This window comes from Balaenoptera musculus, chromosome 13 (assembly GCF_009873245.2).
Source record: "Balaenoptera musculus isolate JJ_BM4_2016_0621 chromosome 13, mBalMus1.pri.v3, whole genome shotgun sequence".
NCBI lineage: Eukaryota > Metazoa > Chordata > Mammalia > Artiodactyla > Balaenopteridae > Balaenoptera > Balaenoptera musculus.
In genome coordinates this window covers 15,323,559-15,344,442 of record NC_045797.1, presented here as the reverse complement: position 1 = coordinate 15,344,442, position 20,884 = coordinate 15,323,559, and the positions used below count along the sequence as shown (strand labels likewise).

The 20,884-nt window shown below is 43.9% G+C and overlaps 2 protein-coding genes across 2 annotated transcripts in view; one reads left to right on the top strand and one right to left on the bottom strand.

Moving 5' to 3' along the window:
• Positions 1 to 1,520: 1,520 nt before the first annotated feature.
• On the bottom strand, positions 1,521 to 3,771 carry LOC118905658 (translation initiation factor IF-2-like). Its single transcript, XM_036872357.1, has 2 exons — positions 3,025 to 3,771; positions 1,521 to 2,915 (listed from the first exon to the last, which is right to left on the bottom strand). The coding sequence occupies exons 1-2, from the start codon at positions 3,584 to 3,586 to the stop codon at positions 2,905 to 2,907; spliced, it is 573 nt and encodes a 190-aa protein (XP_036728252.1). The 5' UTR covers positions 3,587 to 3,771; the 3' UTR covers positions 1,521 to 2,904.
• Positions 3,772 to 3,867: 96 nt separating this feature from the next.
• KCMF1 (potassium channel modulatory factor 1) overlaps positions 3,868 to 20,884 on the top strand; it is a 77,929-nt gene continuing 60,912 nt past the window's right edge. Inside the window, exon 1 of the mRNA XM_036872745.1 lies at positions 3,868 to 4,230. Coding sequence (XP_036728640.1) covers positions 4,215 to 4,230 — 16 coding nt within the window. The 5' untranslated portion in view covers positions 3,868 to 4,214. The remainder of the gene's footprint in view (positions 4,231 to 20,884) is intronic.

The window sequence follows — 20,884 nt, the reverse complement described above, 5'->3', positions numbered from 1 at the left end:
AAGTGTGACATTGTTTTACATCCTTGCACATAGTACCTCTAATGTTTGGCTTAACTGAAGACAGCTGGATTCTCTTAGCTGCTTCTGCCTTCTATCTATTGAGATGTGCTGTTTCAACTATATAAGAAAACCCAAGCAACTCACTGACCCTCTGAAAGGGTCTTGAGGACCCTGGACAACACTTTAAGTTTTCTTCCAGCTTTAAACCACACTACTGGATCCCAGAGACAGAAAGGAATCATGTGATTGTCTGTCTTGGAGGAGTTTAGCTAAGAAACAAGATGAAAACTAATTAAAAATTATGCACAGCATAAGTGAGCACAGGGGAGGAACTTACTGGTGTGCCTGAGGGGCAAGGAAGGCTTAACAGAGTACAAGGAATTTGAATTTAGGCTTGAATTTCTTGTCCTCCCTTTAAGCAGAGGAAAGCACACGTGCAAAGGCCCAGAGGCAGGAATCAGTATAGTACAAGATAGCACAGGGCACACTGGCAGAGGCAGGAAAAGTCCTTATGCTGGAAAAGAATGTTGGGCCTTATATGAGAAGTTAAACTTCACCCTGTAGATCACAGGAGGCTGGGGTGATAAGAGCTTGCTTTTCTTTTTTAAAGTTAGGTTTAGTGAGGTACAATTTACACAGAAGTAAAATGTAATCTTTTAGGTTCACAGATCTATAAGTTGTGACAAAGGTATACGGTAAACACAACACAATCAAGACAGTATTCTCATCACCTCAGTAAGTTCTCTGTAGTCAATCCCCATCCCCCCACCCTCTCAGCTGCAGGTAACTATTAATCTGATTTCTGTTCCTACAGTTTTTCTTTTTTTTTCTTTTTCTTCTTTTGGCCGCGCGAGCAGCTTGCGTGCTCTCAGTTCCCCAACCAGGGATTGAACCTGGGCCACAGCAGTGAAAGCCTGGAATCCTAACCACTAGGCCACCAGGGAACTCCCTAAGTTTTTACTTTATAATTATACACTCACAAGAAGTTGCAGAGAGGGGCCATGTACGCTCCCCCCTGCCCCCCATGGTAATATGTTACAAAACTATAGAAAAATATCAAACCAGGAAACTGACATTAGTGCAATTAACAAGACTACAGACCTTATTCTGATTTCACCAATGTTTATGAGCATTAGCTTGTTTTAAGCTACATGATTGGGCCATCCTATGGATTTGGGTTGGCAAGGCAAGGACACAGAAGAACTCAAGGAAGAGCAGGCAAAGGAAAGGCCTGGAAGAAGCATTTCTGGAGAACAAAAATCTTTTTTTTTAACATTTATTTATTTGGCTGCACTGGGTCTTAGTCGCGGCACGCGGGATCTTTTTGTTGCAGCGCAGGCTCAGTAGTTGCGACGCGGGCTTAGTTGACCTGCGGCATGTGGGATCTTAGTTCTCTGACGAGGGATCGAACCCGAGTCCTCTGCCTTGGAAGGCGGATTCTTAACCACTGGACCACGAGGGAAGTCCCAAGACCAAAAATCATTTTTTTTTTTTTTTTTTTTTTTTTTCCAAAAATCATTTGATGAACAATTTGGTGTGAGCGTTTACATTAATCCTTTTTTGGGAAATGCAGTCTCCTATACGCAGGACAGCAAGCAGGTTGTTTTAATTGAAGGGCCTGATCTCTAGTTGAATTGAGGAAATGTTTCATCTAGTCATGAAAACCCTGAATAAACATAATATTCCTGCTTACTCTTATTCAAATAGGAAAAAATACATTTTTTAAGTTAGCTTCTTCATTTTCTTACTTTTGCCTGATTGAAAACAATAACGTAACTGTCAAAGATCTGATATTCCCTTCAGGTTTAGACAGTCATCTGTATGCTCTCCATAACAGGATTAGCTAACATTTCCCCAAACCAAAAGAAACTAACTCTTATTCCTTCCTGGAGTTCGGCAGTATTTGTCAGCTCTCCTATCTGCTCCAGCATTTTATCTGACTATATTATTGATAATGCCTTAACCTCTATAACTTATTATTTACAGACATCATTTACTCATCACAAGACTATGGGGTGTTGTCTTCACTTTTACAGCCCAAGAAATTGAGGGTCCTAAGAGTTTGGTACCGGGGATCACAGACACAATACTGTACCATGCTTAGAAAGACACTGGCACAGGGCAAGCATTCAGTAGATATTAGTTAGCCTTGTTGGAAGCCCTATTTTCTCTATCCCACCAAGCCCCCTTATGGCCTAGACGATCCTCTTTCTTCAACAGCTGTGCTGGACTGAATTTAGGCAAAAGCTCCATACATGCACTGGAAGTATTTCTGGTGACAAAGTCCTCATTTAAACCCCAGTTTGTTTAAACCTTAGTTTGACTGGTAACTAGTTCATCATTAGTTACTACTAAATACAGCCCCTGGGTAGAGCTGAGTGACCTAATTGACTTTAAGATGAGCTTTTTAAAATACCTTTCAAATCGAGAAGTGTCTTGAAATCAGATTTAATGAAATATGGTAACAAACTGTGTTTTTACTGTGTCCCGTGCTGGATATTTTATATACACTTTAGCTCTTAATCCTCCAAATACCTGTTGTTATTATTATTGTTATTAGCATCATGTGTAATCGCACTCATTTTAAAGATGGGAAAGTCAAGGCACAAGGAGGCTAAGTCATTTGCTCCAGGTCACACAGCTAGTAATGGTGGAAAGGAAAAAGAGTAATCCCAAAGCAAGCAGTATTTTAGAATCCAATTTCAGTAGACTTAGCCTAGGCACACACTTCTAGTTTATGGAGAAAAAAAAATTCAAATATAAAAGGGTAAATGCCCAAGGTTACATAGAGGGTATCAGAACCAGAATCCACGGCAGATGTCTTGACTCCAAAGTGCGATCTCTTTCCACCAAACCACGCTACCAACCGACACGTGGTAAGGGGCTGTATAAATATTTGATGAACTAATTAAGGCCTGAAAACAAAGTTGACAAGGAAGAGGGTAAAAATGTAAAAGATAGATAAAAACAGAAAAGTAGTTCACGGACAGGAAAAAAAGGAAACACACACACATACAAACACACCCCAACAGTTTTCAGAGAAGAGTATCCAGGGTGAGCCAAGGTGCTGGAACAAACTTTGCGCGGGTGCTGCCGAACACCCGGGCTGGCGGGAGCGGAGTCTTCGAAGTAGGTGGTTCCCGAGGAGCCGGCCTTGGAGCACAGCAGCCAAGACCAGCCGCCTCCCGGCTGGCCTCTCGCGTCCACGCCCTCCCGACCGCGAGTCACCCTGCCGGGCAACACCGGACGACTCCCGGAGGCCAGCCGCCTTTCCCTTCGGGGCCGCTGGCTTAAAAAGAAATACAAACACATGTCCCCAGCCGGTGCGCAGCCTCCCGTCTGGGTCGGGGGCCGCAGGGCGCTGCCCGAGGTCGGCCCGGCAGCCATGCGCCCGAAAGGGGGGAGCCTTCCGGGGTCGCAGCTCGCTGCCGGGAAGCACCCGCCGTCGCGGTTGGCCCGGCCCAGCGGCGGGGCGCCTACGGCCCGGGCCCGGATAGGCCCCAGGCGGGGCTGGGGGCGGCCGAGCGCCCCTCGAGCCGCGCGGGCCGGTCATACCGGCGAGCGGCTGGCGCCGGCGGCCGGGCATTTCCTCTTCCTCCCTACGCGCTGCGCGGCGGCGGCGGCGAGGCCGGGCTCGGGCGCCCGACCGCGGCCTGCCGACGAGCGCGAGCAGACGCCGTGACCCGAGCCGCCGCCGCACCGCCCCGCCGCCCCCGCCGCGCCCTCCAGCCGTGGGGCTCCGGGCTGCTGGGCCCGGCGCGGGCTGCGAGAGGCGGGGCCGACGTGCGGGCGGCGGAAGGAGGCGGAGGAGGAGGAAGAGGAGGAGGAGGAGGCGGCGGCCGGGAGCCGGGGGAGAGGGGCGGGGGGTGGGCCTGGGGAGGGGAGGAGCGGGATTTGCGGAGCGCGGCGCCGCAGCCCGGAGCCGGCGGGCCCGAGAGTGACCGAGTCACGGCGGGCGCCGGCGGAGCCGCGGCGTCGGACCCGCCTCCTGGAGGAGCTCATCCCCGGCCAGGCCCGGCCCCATTCCCGCCCCACGCCGCCTCCCCGCCGCAGCCGCCGCCGCCGCGGGAGCGCTCCGCTGCCCACCCCGCCCCCGCGGCCGAGCCCGGGAGTCGAGTGGGAGTCGGCAGGCCGGCGCGGGCAGCGCCGGGACCCCGCGGGGGACACTGCAGCCGGAGCCCGGGAGGGGCCGTGCCGCCACCGTCTGAACTAGGATGTCCCGACATGAAGGTGAGAGGAGCCCCCACCCCCACCGCCAGGGCCTTGGCCTACCCCGCCCGGGCCGGGCGCCGCGGAGGGCGGCCGGGAAGCGGCGGAGACTTGAGCCGATCCCGAGCCGGGCCCGAGCCTCCGGGCCCGAGAGCGAGCGAGGACGGAGAGCCGCGGCGCAGCCGCCGCCGCTGCCGCCGACACCGCCGCGGCCCTGAACTGGGCCTGGTGCCGGAGGCGGGGCGGCCGGGCAGGCCGGAGGGTTTGCACTGTCATGGGGCGGGGGAGGGGGAGGGGAGGCGGCGGGGCCCGTTACCGGCGGGAGCCGGGCCCTCGGGACTGATACCGGACGCCGCGGCCCGCCCGCCTGGCCCCGGAGCCGCGGGGCCCCGGCGCGGCCTAGCGCTCCCGCCGTCCCGGAAGGGCCCGGCGCGGCCGCCGAGCGGGGCCGCAGACGGCGGCAGGAGACCGAGGAACCGGCCCGGGACCCAGCGGGCGCGTCCAGTCGCCGGGAGACGACAGCGAGTGCCCCTGCCTGCGGGCGACTGCGGGGCGGGCGGGAAGGCTCTGCGGCCGGGGAACGGGAAGCCCCCGCCGCCTGGAGCCCGCCCCGGCCTCGCGGCTAGGCCTCGGCGCGGCCCTGAGCTCGGGTAACCAAGTTCCCGGGGCGGATCCGTCCCGGCCGGGCGAGCAAACTCCCTGCTCGGTCACCCGGTCGGAGGGGGACTGGCTCCCGGCCGGCCGTGGGCCCCTCGCCCGGCGTGCATGTCTCCCTAAACCAGGTTTTGGTAAATGACCGTGGTGAGGTCTGTTAGTGGTCAGGGAGCGTTCTGGACTTTGTTTTGCGATTTAAAAACATGATGGGGGTACAGTTGCAAATCAGCAGACAGCTCTAGCCCGGCCCCAGGGCACAAAGAGAAAATTGTTTAGAGCCGAGGTATACGCGTTGATCTGGTAAAAAATAAGTTAACTTCAATTTGCTGCCATATGGTTTAGAAAAGGGGGAGGGGGGTTGTGTTTTCTTTGTTTCACTACCACAGGTCTTTAAATAAAAAGTATTACGAGACTTGGCGAAAAGTTTATCCTGGTAAGGTTAATGCAAGATTGTAGAAGTGGCTTGAAGATATTGTGTACTCTGGATGTTAAAATACTGTATAGGTGATGTAGGAGTGGAGAAAGTTTAGTGAGTCACATTCGTGTGTGCATCACACTGTTAGAAGGGTATTCTTAGGGAAATACAGGCCTTAGAATTTAAAGATTGAAAAACTCAGATTGTTCAAAATTATATTCAGAGCATTACTAATTATAATGTAATTTGAGATCGACTCAAAGAAAATATTGTGTCCAAGCGTTCTGTATTTTAAAGTCAGAAAACTAATGGGAAATAGGCTATATTTTCTTCACTTACTGTGTACCAGTGTTGGACATTTTGAAATAATAAGGTACATAGGCTCATAGAAATATTTAGAAGCTATGCCTATTTTCCCATTTTTTTCTACTTAATGGCAATACATTCCCTATCTTGTAATTTAAAAGAAGTTGTAATTAAAGTTATAATAAAATTTTAATTTGGGATATTAAAGTTTACCTTAGGCTGAAGTCGTGTGTACATTGACCACCTTCAAGACAAAACGAAAGTGAACAATGGCTGCAGGCTCTCTTACTCATAAGAACTAGGAGAGTTAAAGTTACAGAATCATAGCAATGGAAGAAGGGTGTTTGAGACCTATTCTCCTTGCTTTAAGAAAATATCCAGGTAGTTCCAGACTGAGTATTCTGATTGAATGGTGTCCTGGGAAGATTCCTTTACCCTCAGTAATCTTTTAGAGTAATTAAAATCCCACAGCGTGAACATTCTTGAATGTAACACAAATTCTGTAATTTAAGCCCAGTTTTCCATGTTTGGTCCTGTGGCAAGGCATGTGGTCATGAAACTTACATTTACCTTTTAGTTACTTGAATATCATTGAACTCCTCAGCACATGAATAGCACACCTTTTCTGGTAACTTACATAATGCCAGAGGTTTCTGAAAAAGGAGCATTCCTATAATATATCAGTTGAAGACTTATAGTACAATATTTGACAAGTGATTACTTTTTAAGGGTCTGGTTTATGGCCTAAGGCAGGAATGGCAATCTCATTAAGAATCACATTTAATTCATTAGATATATGTTTTGTGGAATTTTAGTTTAGGCTGCCAGTTACTTTCATCAGTAGAAATTTAGCCTATCAACAAATGTAGGGTTTGACACCCTCGGTATTATAGTTTGTTTCTTACCCTTTCTTCTTTGGGCCAAGTAATCCCATTTCTTTAGTGGTATGATTTTTGAGCTCTTTTAATCATCTGTCCACCTCCAAATTCTCTGTAGTTGTTGTTTTCCTTTCAGTAGTATGACCCAGGACTGGGTGTAGTAGTCTGCGAAAAGATATGAACTGAGCTGCCTGTACTGTTGTGCTTGCATTGTGCTTCCTTTTCAGTGCTTTCTGTAAGCATGTAATTTGTTACTTTGTCTTTGGGCCCATCCTAATGAGTTGCACTATTTTATATGTAACATGTAACTTTGGACAACACAGCCCCAGGACGGACATCTGTCAAGCTTAGAGTCTGTACTTGGTGAAGCAGTGGACTACCTCTGAGAAATGAGATGCAACTAGAAGCACAGAAAAATGTCCTAGCCCAGGGGCCAGCATGCTTTTTTCTGTAAAGGACCAGGTAGTAAGTATCATAGTCTTGGCAAGCTATAAGGTCTCTGTCTGCTCTGCCGTTGTAGTATAAAAGCAGACAGCATGTAATGAATGAGCACAACCATGTTCCAGTGAAAACTTTCTTTATGGAACTGCTGTTGAATTTCATTTTAATTTTCATGTGTCATGACATATGATTCTTTGTTTTACTATTTAAAACTGTAAAAACTGTTCTTAGCGTGCAGGCTGTTCAAACACAGGAGGTGGCCGAATTTGGCCCATTTTGGCCTGCGGGCTATAATTTGCCTACTTTTACTCTAGAGTAGAGCTTTAGAGAGTTGATAGAACTGGAATTGTTGGGAGTCCGGAAAGGGCCCGCTCTGCTTGGTGTTCTGTTGTTTCCTTTGGGGAATGGGGAGCAAGTCCATGGACTGAACCAGTTCTGTACCTGTTGCCAGCAGTACCGTGTTGACTGGGATAGAAGTCATTGTTCCTGAGGCATGGGAAACAGACTCCCCACCCACCTTCCCAGACGCTGTCTGAGTGGAGATGATGGTACTCTACATTGTCTCCTGCTTGCCCAGCGTGACTTTTCCATCCAGAATTCCAGGGCCTTTTAATTCTCTTTGTAACGTTCTTGTCACGTTAACAAACACTTTACAACATCAGTTCCTAGTCACTTTATGTTCAACATACCAACACCATCTAGTTCCATGTTATACACAGTGAAACCAATCATTTTCTATTTCATTTGTAAGAGTATGTTTTTTTAATGTTTCACTACATACTTTCCTTTTAAATACATTTAAAGTATAACTGTGCTATGCAGAGCTTAAAAACTATATAATAGCTTTGCAGATGTTTTTAAAAACACATCAAATTACTCAGTGCTTATTAGCTAAAATGAAATTATGAGTGTTCTTGCATGAGTTGGAGCCTAATTGATTACCTGGGGTTAGGAATACATTTATTACCTTAAATCATTCAACCTTTTTTCATTCGCTACTATGTGTAAGGCCCTGGGTTAGTTACGAAGAATGTGGGGATGAATGAACAAGACACAGCTTCTCACCTTAAGTTTGGTGGGGAAGGTGCATGTGTGCACAGCTTCTACTGCCCAGTAGACATACCATAAGGAAGGGATAAACAAATTGATGACAAAATAATTACCAACTTTTTTCTTACTAATTTTGCCCAATTTCAGAGAGGGAATCTATTGTGATTTCTAACTCCTTTTTCTTGAGTGCCTCCTTAGCTTTTTTGTGGGCTACTCTCGATTTTGGATAAAATTGTTCGAGATTTCAAATAGAGTTCCTATCTCTACCTGATTTATATTTCCCCTAGTTTTTTTACGATTTTCATATGTAAAAATGATAGTGAATAAATGGACAAGTGATGATACTGTGTTATTCTCAGAAGCATCTGATACTGTTTATTTTCAAAATGTAATATACAAGAGTAAGTAGGCCATTACTCTAGTTTTTGAAAGTTGTACCATTTTTTTGAAATTGTAGAACTCTTTTGTTAGTAGATTTCTCTTCTCTGAAAGTGCTGTCTGATGCTAAAAATGCACATGCAGACAATCCCGTAGTGAATTGCAATAATTTTGTTTTCAGGATTTGGGGACTGGAAAGCCAGGATTGGCAATTAGCATGTGATTTTAATGTGGTGACTTTTGCCTTCCTGTGGCAAAGTAGATTCACTCCCACTGAAAAGATCTTTGCCATCATGTCGGACAACTTACTTTACTTAAATGATCTGTTAAAAGATTATGACGTTCTTACTTGACTTTAAATTTCAATAAATCATGAATTACATTTACCTTGACTTTCAGTAAAGGATAGAACATAAATATTTTAATTTCTGAGGTCTTTGATTTCATGATTTTGTATAAAGTTGATTTTGAAGCCCATTTTCCCCATATATTGACATTTGTGTTAAAGTTAAAATATGACGAAATATAACTTTCCTCTCTTATTTTAAATTAGAAATTTAATTTGGAAGAAATTCCTTTTAGTCTTAGAATTTTAAGAATTTATTAGCAGCAATCTTGCTTAAAGATTGAAAACTTTTTCACAGTGGAAAATTAGGAAGCTTCTGATGTGAAACTACCAAACAAATTCCTTCATATTACGCTTGCAACATTTCAAAAAAGAAATCCATGCCCTTATGAGTCATAACTTAATTTTCAAAAATCAGCTTTATAACATCTACCATATATATTTGCTGAGGTTTGGGTGTTTTTTTTAGACTGGGGGTTCCAAAAGTTGTTTTTAGTGAAGATTAAGGTATCGTTGGGTTATCCTAAAAATAGTGTGTTTTTAATTTCTTTATAAATATTGCTGTGTGGCTACATTCATGAATATGGAAACATTTCCTACCCATCATACTCATAAAATTTAAAAGGAGTGCTGTTCATAATTAAAATCTTTGTTAATAAAAGTTTAATTTCATGTTAATTTTAGTATTGTGCTAGGAGCCATGATGTTGTTCATTTCCTTAAAATGATATGGTATACTTTTTTAGTCACTTAAGCTATTTATTATAATTGAGGAAAGAGTCTGTAAGAGGTATACAGATCAGAGCATTTTTTAAATGTGGTAATTTTTATATATTATCTGTGTCCTGATTCATGTTGGAGATATTGGATAAGGCAGACAGCTTCCTGAGGGAACAAATTACCTACGTTCCATGGGAAGGAAGTGAGTATTTTGGGTGAAAAGAGAGGACGTTTTGGGGATGGTAAGGACACGAGGCCAGGAGGGTGATGGCAGAGGAAAGTTAGGGTGGGCCTGAAGCTTGGAAATTATCTGTAGTCACAGGGAGTCAGAAACACAAAACTAACTCTTGTGCCGATGAAATGTCTTGAGAGCTGCATACCAGGAGGTAAAAACTCACTGTCCTGTGAAACTAGCAAGAGCTGAATTGCCTGATTAGGCACCTTCCAGGGTGCCATCCCTGCTACCTTTCTCACTGCCCTCCCACATGTTTGTTAATCCGTGTTTTTAGCTGTGTCTTTCTGAATAGTGACAAGCAGAGTGTGAGTCTATCCAGTTCCTGTACATGGTCTGTGTATCTTTTCAGGGCCGCAGTACCAGCCAGCAGTCCAGCAGACTTTGCCAGTAGCCACAAGGGGTATCAGGGAGAAAGTATGGATGGATCCTTGCAAATCCATCACTGCTGTGAGAAAAAACCAGCTGAAATCACAGGAGTGGGTCGGTCAGTCAAGTCACCTTCAGCTTGGAGGGACAGACAATAAGTGGGTGAAGCCTCTTGACGTCATGACTAATTAGGTTTGCACATTATGTTCTGCTGAAGTGTGTGTCTGTGTGTTCCTTCTCTTGGTAGTACTCAGTGCCACTGTCATGAACTTCAAATTTTTCTACAGTCAGAGGATCTTCATTCAGAGCGCCACTTTAGAGTGCTAACTTGATGAGTTGACCATTCGAACAGTGACAGGTATATTCAACTATAATGTTTGGTTTTGACTTTTGTTTCTTTTGTTCCTTAAGACTCTGTCACCCTCCCCACCCACCCAGCAAAGTTAAGTTCCTCCAGTGGCACTCCTGCCTCATTCTCCAGGCATTTTTTTATGCTGCGATTGTTTACTTGTCTGCCTGCCCCACAAACTACCTGAGGGGTAGGTATAGTGTTACACTTACCTTTGTACCCTACCACCTAGCATAGTGTCTGGCCTTTGGAGGCCCAGTGAACATTTGCCGGTGATTGTTAGAGATGTTAATACTTGTCTAAAAAATGGTGAGACTGGACAATGCATTCCTGTTTTTATCTGGGGGAACTGGTTAAGAAGGAGAGAGATTGTAGGAAGGAGAACTTGGAACTTCCATAAAAGTAAAAGGGGATGAATAAACTATGTACATAGAATGAAAATAACTTAGGGTAGCTGACTCCTGTGGGAATGGCCTGGGACTGGACTCCAAGGTGCTGTTTTGTTCTCCTTCTGGCTCTGGTTTCAGATTAACTGGCTGTGGGTTCTGCATATTAATTGCACTTTGTATGAGTTTTCTGGTTCATTCAGTCATTCATTCAGCAAATATTTATGGACTACCTACTCAAGTACCACTCGAAGTCATCTCCAGAGCTTGCCACAAGTTGTTGACCCTTGCTGCAGGATGATGATATTCAGCGGGTTAGAAACACATGTTTGGGAATTAAATGCTGTTGCATAGGTTGTGGCTCTTTTCCAGTGTGCTCGAATTAGTCCTTGAAGTTTATATTTTATGACAGGATAGTTAAGTCATGTAAGTGTTTTAATGTTTTGGCAATATTTGCTCCCCCCTCCATTTTTTTTTTTTTTAAGCTTATTTTCATTCAAGCTTCACAATCACTTCTAATGCTGTCCAGCAGTACATTTCTTTAACAATATTATCCTTAGACTGCAAGACTCAACACACATCTGCATATATAAGTATCTTTTTGATATTGAATACTTAGAAAAGAGCTCAAGAGATTAAGCTTTTTGTATTCAGTATAGTTTTTTTGTGAAGTCCATATGGTTATATAGCAACTGTTGGGGTGAGTAACTAGACCCTACTTCCTTCTGTTATTCTTCCTCAGCCAGCATTCTCCTTTGGTGTCCTCTGCGATTGTAGAGGTTTGGCAGTGCAAGCAAATGAGAAACTTTCTAAATCAGGAGTTAAAAACATTGAAGTAAAATGGGCGGGGATTATATAAAGGAGCTGTTACAGATGTGTCCCTTCTCTGCAAGAATGAAGTACATGCTGGGAGCTGGGGGGTGGTTAGGTGTTGGGAACCAGGTAGTTTTCATAATCAGAGATCTTATGTTCATCCTTATTAACACTACTAGGGATTCTGACACAGTTAATTGCAATTTGAAATGAATGTAACCTGTTCACGTGTTTGTATAGCTATAGATATGGATATACATAGTAGTCACAGAGGTAGAACCAATCTTCCTATCCTTGGGAAAAATGGTGATTAGAACCTCAGGTTACAGTGGATGAGCACCTGGCCCGTGGTGATCCTGTATTAGGCCAGGATCAAGGAGCTTCACTCCATGTCAGACATACTACGTATCTTCATGCTCATTCATTGCTCCATATCATTTTCTGCAAGCTTCTTAGAAATCACCCAAATGGAAGAAGAGATAGCAAATCTACTTGCAGAATTGGGGTGCATGATCACACTGTCCAACAGAAATCTAATTGCAAGTCACATGTAATTTTAAATTCTCTGATAGCTACAGTAACAAAACTAAGGAAGTGAAATTAATTTTAATAATTTAATGCTTTTAACCCAATATATACAAAATAGCATTTCAACATGCAATCAATATACAAATTGTTTATGAGATATTTTTACATTCTTTATTCTTTACAATGCTATAAAAATCTAGGGTATATTTCACACTTAACACTTTTCAATTCAGATGCTAAATTTTCATAAAGAATACTTGGTCTTAGCTGAGACATACTTTAGACTCATACATCGGGGGTCTGCTGATTCATCTTTTGATCATGTACTGTCTCTTTTTGTAAGTACATGTTGATGCAGTATTGCCATCTACTTAATGGTCTATTCATTAGCATTCTAGATTTCTGTTCCTAGAATTTCTCTCCTATGAAGCTAGGTTTTACCTTACTTTTTCACCTTAAAATTATTTTTAACCTACTTTAACTGCATATAATCATCACAATAGAAACCTACTTTATAAACAGCTACAAATGTATATAAATTCTAATCCCTTTGTGGGCTGTTCAGATTGATGAGGTATAAAGTAATGGCTTCGGGGTGACTTTAATGTGAGTTTGGGGGTTATTTTAAAGTCCCCTGCCTTAACAAATGTAGAATTTGCAAAAATTGTTACTAGTCCATTTCAAGTTCGATGACGGTGAATTTTACATTTGAAAAAAGTGACCCCTAGGCTTGGTAATTTATTGTAGATATATTTCATTGTATAGATTAGATCTCTAGTATCCATCTCCAAAAGTCTCTTTGCATCTAGCAATAGAAAGACAGGTGGTTATGATTGTTCTTTAAATTAGATTTAAGGAAACTGACTGTGGAGTTAATACTTAGCCCACTATCAAGGTTAGCCACCCACTGGTGACTTCTCTCTTTTACCTATTTGGCTTATTGTTTTCCAGTTACAGCTAGATTTGCAAGTGAAAATAGAGTGTTTGGAAGACAGTCTGTTAAAAATTAAAGACCTAGTGTTTTTCTGTCTTCATTTTATTGGAGCAACATTTCCACTGAGCAGTCAGTTTTACGGTTCTTTTTTTTTTTCCCTGCAGTCCCCCTCCAGCCAGATCACTGGAACATAAGGAATCTGTGACTCTCTCTCTCTCTTTTTTTTTTAATAGTACAAAAATGCTAGTACTGTCATTTTGGGGTACTCTCATCCAGTGGTTCTCAAAGTGTGGTTCAGGACCAGCAGTATCAGCATCACCTGGGAATTTGCTAGAAATGCAGATTCTTGGACTCTACCCTAGACCTACCAAATCAGAATTTCTGGGGGTGGGGCCCAACAGTCTGTGTTTTAACAGGCTCCTACCTGGACCCAGTTATAACCAAAGGCATTTTTTTGCCTGAGGTTGTTATTGCTGGTGACAGGCACACAATGGTTGTGGGACCACTTTTCATGGTATGATCCTAACCAAATGGAAATGGAGCTCATGACCTTGGCATCATTCTTCTTGAACGTCATGCCATTGTCACCTGAGGAGGTGGAAGAGGAGCATAGCTCCCCGCTCCAGACTAGTTCTATTTGTTTGTTTACTCAACATATATTAATTGAATGTGTACTTGGGGCTAGGCACTATTCTGGCCACAAGGAAACCAGAGTGAACAAAACAGAGAAGCTTCCTGTCCCTCTGACGCTCGCACTCTGTTAGAAGGAATATACCGGGGGTGGATGGCCTGTGAGCCAAACTCGGCCACTGCCTGTTTTGGTAAATAAAGTTATATTGGAGCACAGCCACATCTCCTCTTTCCCATACTGTCTAAGCTGCTTTGTGCTACAGTGGCAGGGTTGAGTAGCTGTGACAGAGAAAGCTGAACATATTTATTCTCTGGCTCTTGGCAGAAAAGGTTTGTGGATCCCTGGGAAAGACCATGAAAGAATGAATAAGTAATAGAGTGTTAGGAGGTGACAAGTGTTATGAGAACCCATACAACAGGTTAAGGGAATAGAGAATGGGGGCCTACTTTAGATATGGTGGTCAGGAAGGGCCTTTCTGAAGACAGAACTCTAAAAGAAAAAATTTGAATTAGGGGAAGGATGTGTAAAGGAGGCTACAGCAAGCACAGAGGCCTTGAGACTTGGAATGTTCTGGGAACAGCAGTGAGGCCACAGTGGATGGAGGACAGTGATCGAGGGGGAGAGGTAGGAAATGAAGCTGGCATAGCCAGGCCAGACCCTGCATAGCCTGTGTGGTGGGCTGTGGTGAGGACTGTTGAATTGTTAGTGCTTTGAGAAATACACTGTAGAAACCCTTCTTTAGAGAGATCTTTCTGGCAAAGGCTGGAAACTAAATACCTAATGAAGCACATTCCAGCATCTCTAAGAAACATTTCTTTTTGAACTTTCCCCTGTACTCTTCACTCTAGGGTGTCCACCAAGTAGAGGAATGGGAGGGAGTAGACTGCAGAGCTAAGAAAACGTGAGCGAGTTGGAGAGAGGTAGATGGGACAATACTGAGGAGACCAGGGTTTCTAGAACAGGAGACTCCCATGTGCACCTAAGTCCTGACTTCCAGTTCAGTGCTAGGAACCTGATTTCTGTAAAAGGATACTAATATACCTCTTTGGCCTCTTCCCAAGGGTTGTTGTGGAGATGAAATGCCAGCGCATGTAAGAATGTTTTCCAAGTTAGATAAAGCGCTGCACAAATGTAAGGTGATGGTATTTTTATTATGGCAGATAAGATTAGAAAGGAAGATTGGAGCAAGGTAGATAGGGAAGGATTTTGATTGCCACACTAAGGTCAGTCTTTTCCTTTTTCCATACAGGTTATGGGATGGAAGGGGGGTGGGGGTAGTGCATCAAAAGTTTTAAGCAGAGAAAGGGCATGATGAAGAGTGGCATGTTTTAGGAAGAGTAGCGGGGTCCGTGTGCAGACTAGGTTGGTGCCTGGGGCAGGGACAAGTTAGAGACTCTGGCAGAATGAGCTTGAAGTTAAAAGGACCTGAATTGGTCAGTGACAGTAGGAGCAAAAAGAAAAAAATATGACTTGAGAGAAAGTCTTATTGCAAGAGAAGAAGGACTAAAGTATAATTTCAGGACAACCAGCCAGGGTGCTGGAAGGATAGCAAGTTCTTCTGGTAGTTAAGGAAGATAGGAAGGGACAGGTGGGGAAAAGATGGGGAAAAGAATAATTTTCAGCTTTTGACGTTCTGAATTTAAGGTGATGGTAGGCCATTAGGTAGAAATCAGGAGTTGAGAAATACTACACTGGGGCTCAGGAGAGAGAAATCTTGGTTAGAAAAAAGAATTTTATAGCCCCCTACATTGAAGTCTGGGGATTGGCTAGATTTCTAAGGAAGAAAGCATCTAGAGAAGGGAGGATCAGAGAGCAAAGGGAGAACCATGATTGTGATGTGACTTGGAAGCCACAGACCGTTCCTGACCACCCATCATCTGCAATAGCACTTGTCATGCAAGTATTGACTTACTCCTTTAGATATAGGCTGCTTTGAATAGGGGTGAGAGATAGAGTAGATGAGGAGGTGGGAAGGGGAGAAACTAATACTAACCAAACATCTGCTATAGTAATAGTAATATTTATTGAGTGCTTACTATCTGAGGGGGCACTGTGCTCAGCATTTCACAGGTACCAACTCATTTAGTTCTCACAACTGTCCTGTGAGCTGTATATTTATTATCCCAGTGTAATGGATGAGGAAGTTGAAGCACAGAGTTCAGTACCTTGCCCAAAGTCACGTAGTCTGTGATGAAGCTGGAATTCAAACCCAGGTCTGGGTTCTCAACATTAAGCTGTACTCTGTACCAGGCACTTTATAGACTGGTTCCTACAGCAGGGATCACAATTAAAAGGCTTAGTAAAATTTCAAAACAACCCAGCAGATATGTTATCCTGCTTTACAAATTAGGGATTTGAGTCTAAGTAAGAGAGGTTAGCTTATTTGTCCCAAGTCACCCAGGTAGTAAGTGGTAAAGCCAGGACTTGAACTAAGTACTGTCAAAAACCAAAGCCCATGATCATTTTATTTCATTCAGAGGTCAGTAAACTTTCTGTACAGAGCTAGATAGCAAGTACGGCTTTGCAGGCCACGTGGTCTCGACTGCAGCTACTCCACTCTGCTGCGGTGGTATGAAAGCAGCCATAAGACTAAACATAAACAGATGAGCATGGCTGTGATCCAATAAATCTTTGTTTGTGGATACTGAATTTGAATTTCATATAATTTTCAGGCATCACTGAATATTATTCTTTTTAAAATTTTCTTTTCTAAACATTTTTAAATGTAAAAACTGTTCTTAGGGCTTCCCTGGTGGCGCAGTGGTTGGGAGTCTGCCTGCTAATGCAGGGGACACGGGTTCGAGCCCTGGTCTGGGAAGATCCCACATGCCGCGGAGCGGCTGGGCCCGTGAGCCACGGCTACTGAGCCTGCGCGTCTGGAGCCTGTGCCCCGCAGCGGGAGAGGCCGCGATGGTGAAGGGCCCGCGCACCGCGATGAAGAGCGGTCCCCGCACCGCGACGGGGAGTGGCCCCCACTTGCCGCAACTAGAGAGGGCCCTCGCACGAACCGAAGACCCAGCACAGCCAAAAGTAAAAAATAAATAAATAAAAATAAAAGTAGCTATAAAATTTAAAAAAAAAAAAAAAAAACTGTTCTTAGCTCGTAGGTTGGACAAAACAGGTGGTGAGCCAGATTTGGCCCATGGGCAATGGTTTGCTGACTCCTACTTCAATCCATTCATTTAATAAATATACATGGAATACTTTCTCTATGCGGAGACATTGTATTGGGCACTGGGGATGAAAAGCAGAGGGAGTTCCAGTTCCAGCCTTCTAAGATGAGACAGGTAATTATAATACAATGTAGTATGGACTATAATAAATTTATACCTGCAAGGTATAGTGAAGGAATAGATATGGGAGGCTTCTCAGTTTTATGGATGAATTCATGAATGCATCCCAAAAGGAGTTATGTATTTGAGCTGTATCTGATGTTGGGGAGAGTATCCCATGGAAAGAGACATGGGCAGAAAGAATTTTGCTCTGAGGGGAGACCATAAGAAATTTAACATTATTGGAGAAGAAAGGGAGGGGCTGATGCCAGTAGATGAACCTTGTCAACAGGATAGGTTAATGGGAATGAGTTTTTAGGAAATTTTAAACCAGTATGACTTTTTTTTTTTTTTTTTTTTTTTTTTTTTTTGGCTGTGTTGGGTCTTCGTTTCTGTGCGAGGGCTTTCTCTCGTTGCGGCAAGTGGGGGCCACTCTTCATCGCGGTGCGCGGGCCTCTCACTATCGCGGCCTCTCGTTGTGGAGAACAGGCTCCAGACGCGCAGGCTCAGTAATTGTGGCTCACGGGCCCAGTTGCTCCGCGGCATGTGGGATCTTCCCAGACCAGGGCTCGAACCCGTGTCCCCTGCATTAGCAGGCAGATTCTCAACCACTGCGCCACCAGGGAAGCCCAACCAGTATGACTTTTGTGTTCTAGAAAGAGATGCTCTGAAGGATGGATTTGCGGGGGGTGGGGCGGGGGGACGGACAGGCAGGTTACCACAAGATAAGATAATTGCTGTAGTGGGTGCAAATGAGAGACCTATCTGGTGAATGGTTAGGCGTGGGGATTTTGGAATAATGAAAAGTCTAGGAAAACTCGGGGTTTGGGCTTCATTAGTTGAGCAGTGCTATTCATCAAGATGCATATCTAGGACAAAGAAGCATGCTTTAAGGGTGAAGGTGGGAGGTAGGGAAAAGAGAAGTGACTTCCATTTTTAGCATGTTGGGTTTGAGGTACCTGTGGGACATCCGAGTAGAGATGTCCAGGGACAGTTGAACATGTGGGTCTGGAATTCAGGAGGAATAGGTCTGGGCTAAGATAAATCCATAGTGGTAGAGTTGATTGCTCAGTGATGGTGAGAACATATAGATTAAGAAGATCGGTAGACCAGTTATTAAGCCCTTGGGAACACTTAAGTTTGAGGAGCAGGAGACTGGCTGAAGGGAATAGCCTGGAGAGTAGGAGGACCAGGAGAGAGTATTGTCATTGAAACTTAGGAAGGTGATTTTCTGGAAGGAGGATGTGGTTAGTATTGCTGCAGAAAGGTCAAGAAGATAAGGAGTGAAGTGTTCTTTGGCTGGGACTGTTGGAGTGAGGAAGGTTGTGGAACTTACTGAGCACCTTCAAAGGCACAGGCTAGAGCCCAGATTGCAGTGTATTCAGTCCTGAATGAACATGAGAAACTGGGAACACTTCTTAAAGATTAAGCTGTGAAGGAAAGGAGAGATGTCTGTAGCTAAAAGGTAGATACTACAGACTGATACTAAAGACTGGGAAAAGTCATTCACTCAACAAATACTGTGCCAGGTACTGGTGTTGAAACTGGGGATAGAGCAATGAAAGATAAGAGGAAGTTCTCATTGTAGAGCTTATGTTTTAATGGGGAGGGTGGGTACAGAAAAGGAACATATAATTTAATTTTGGTTAGTGATAAATATTCTGAAGAAGATAAAGCAGACTGAGGGATTAAGGATTGAATATGATGGGAGGTGAATGAGTGGTCTGTGTGTTTTTTTTAAAAAGAGTGATCAAGAAAGCCTTTCAGAGGAGGTGACCCATCTCAAGCAGAGACTTCAGGTATAAAAGCCCTGGAGTTAGAATAAAGTAGATTATGCGAGGAACAGGGTGGCTGGAGCTGACTAGGTGAGGAGGAGGAGTAGAGAAGAGGAGGTGGGGATAGACTGGGTCCAGATTAGATGGGGCTTTATAGGTGATGGTGAGGCACTGGGGTTTAATCCTTTGAATGTAGACCTAACAAGGACACAGGCAAGCCAAGTGGGTGAGAGGAGGGCCATTTACTGAGATGTGGAGGGGAGGAGCATTTTTGGAGGCTGAAGTCAGGAGTTCTGTTTCAGACATATTAGGTAGGAGATGTCTGTTAAATGTTCGAGTGGAGATGCGTGATGAATAACCTGGAGTTGGTTGGATGAGTGTGAACAGGTACCCGCTCAGCAATGTCATTAGGGATCTTAAAGTCAGGACTTGGTGTGATTCTGCTGCCTTTCTTTCCAGTTTATTGTGGCTTGAGTCCCTGAACCTTTTAGTAGGTAAGTGTCTGTTTGGGGGGCCTATGAACCTGTTTTTTCCCCCAAAGTAGCAGGAGAGAGGAAGCATAGAGGTCACAAGCCCGGTGTGTCTCCTGTGCCAGTGTTGCAGTGATACAGGTCCAGGCCAGGAGAGCTCAGCGTGGGACTTAGGCCAGTTTGGCAGCTGGATAATGAATTAGTTTATTTTAATCCTTTTCTCTCCAATAAAATCAAGAGAAGATAGAATAATAGACCTTTTGGTCCAGAAGGAAATCAACCTTTTTTTTTTTTTCCAAATAAAATTGCAGTCTGGAAAGGCTGAGTCACACTACTTGAGATCACAGTGAGGACTAGAATTCAGATCCCATGACTCTTATTCCAGGCTCATTTTGTGCTATATATGCTGCTGGGATGAAGTTACCCAAAACTGTAGGCTCGGGGAGTTACTAGTTTATAGATACTCTGAGGCTAGATTTCTTCAGGGGACAAAATTTTCTGTTCACTCAAGTTTTTTTTTTTTCTGAGATGCTGAATAGTAAATTTATCAGTGGGACTTTGGAGCCAGACCGCCAGGGTTCAAACCCCAGCCTGGTCACTTACTTTACAAACTGTGACCTTGGGTAAGTTGTTCACCTCTGTGTGTATCATTTCATGAGGTGGGCATAATGCTAGGGTGGTTATATTTGATGGTTATTATATATAAAATGTTTAGAATAGTGTCTCGCATATGGTAAGCACTCATTGTCTGAGCCATCGTCATCATTTTCATCTTGGACGTACAAAACAGTTGTCTGCCATACTTCTCAGTTCTGTGCCTGTAATTTGAGTGTTAACGTTATGCAAACTATATAAGAAGATATAGGAAGGTAGGGTAAGATAAGGTATATAAGGTAAGATATAGTCTCTGCCTTTGAGGAATTTGCATTATAATGGAGGGAGAGGGTTTAAAAGGCTTACCTATTTGTTATAGGACAGTGAAAGCCATGAATAGTCTCTTACTGTCCTAACATTCTGTGAATCTGAGTGTTCAGATGAAGGCAAAGGGACTAAGGAGAAAGGTTTGAGCAAGTTTTGTGGATAAGGGACTTGCCTGGATAGAGGTGAAGCAGGCATTCCAGACCAATGGGGTGGGCAGAAATGAGTATGTAATAAGAAGGCCAAGGTAGGAAAACACAATTTGTGAGAACTTGTGAACAGTGAAAAGAACAGTTTTGCTAGGGAAAAGGCCCATGAAAGATAGTAGTGATTAGGATATATTGAGGATATATCAAAACCAAGCATACCAGACTTATCTCTTTTTTGATTGGGCTTCTAAATTGGTATATCAAAGTATCACCATAGACAGTATCTTTCATTAAGGTGTATAAAGACTGTCATTGTCCTTGTGGACAGGATATTAGCTGTATTAGATGATGATGTCAGAGGAGTGCATCACTGGTTGAGTAGCTCAGAGTGTTGATCCGTAGGTTAGTGGCAACTTAGAGTAAAGAGAGGACTAAGGAGGTGATTCTGTACCTCTTTTTTTCTGTTCTAAGATTTTTTTTCTTTAATTGACTGAGATTAATACATTGGTAATATATTCCCCTGTTCTATTAACCAGGTTCATCACATCAGCATTTTGCCATTTTTGTATCAATTTCCTACCCCTTCCTTTTGGAGGGTTTGAACATTTTTAAGCAAATCCGAGACCTGTGTATTATTTTACCCACAAATATTTCAGTATTAT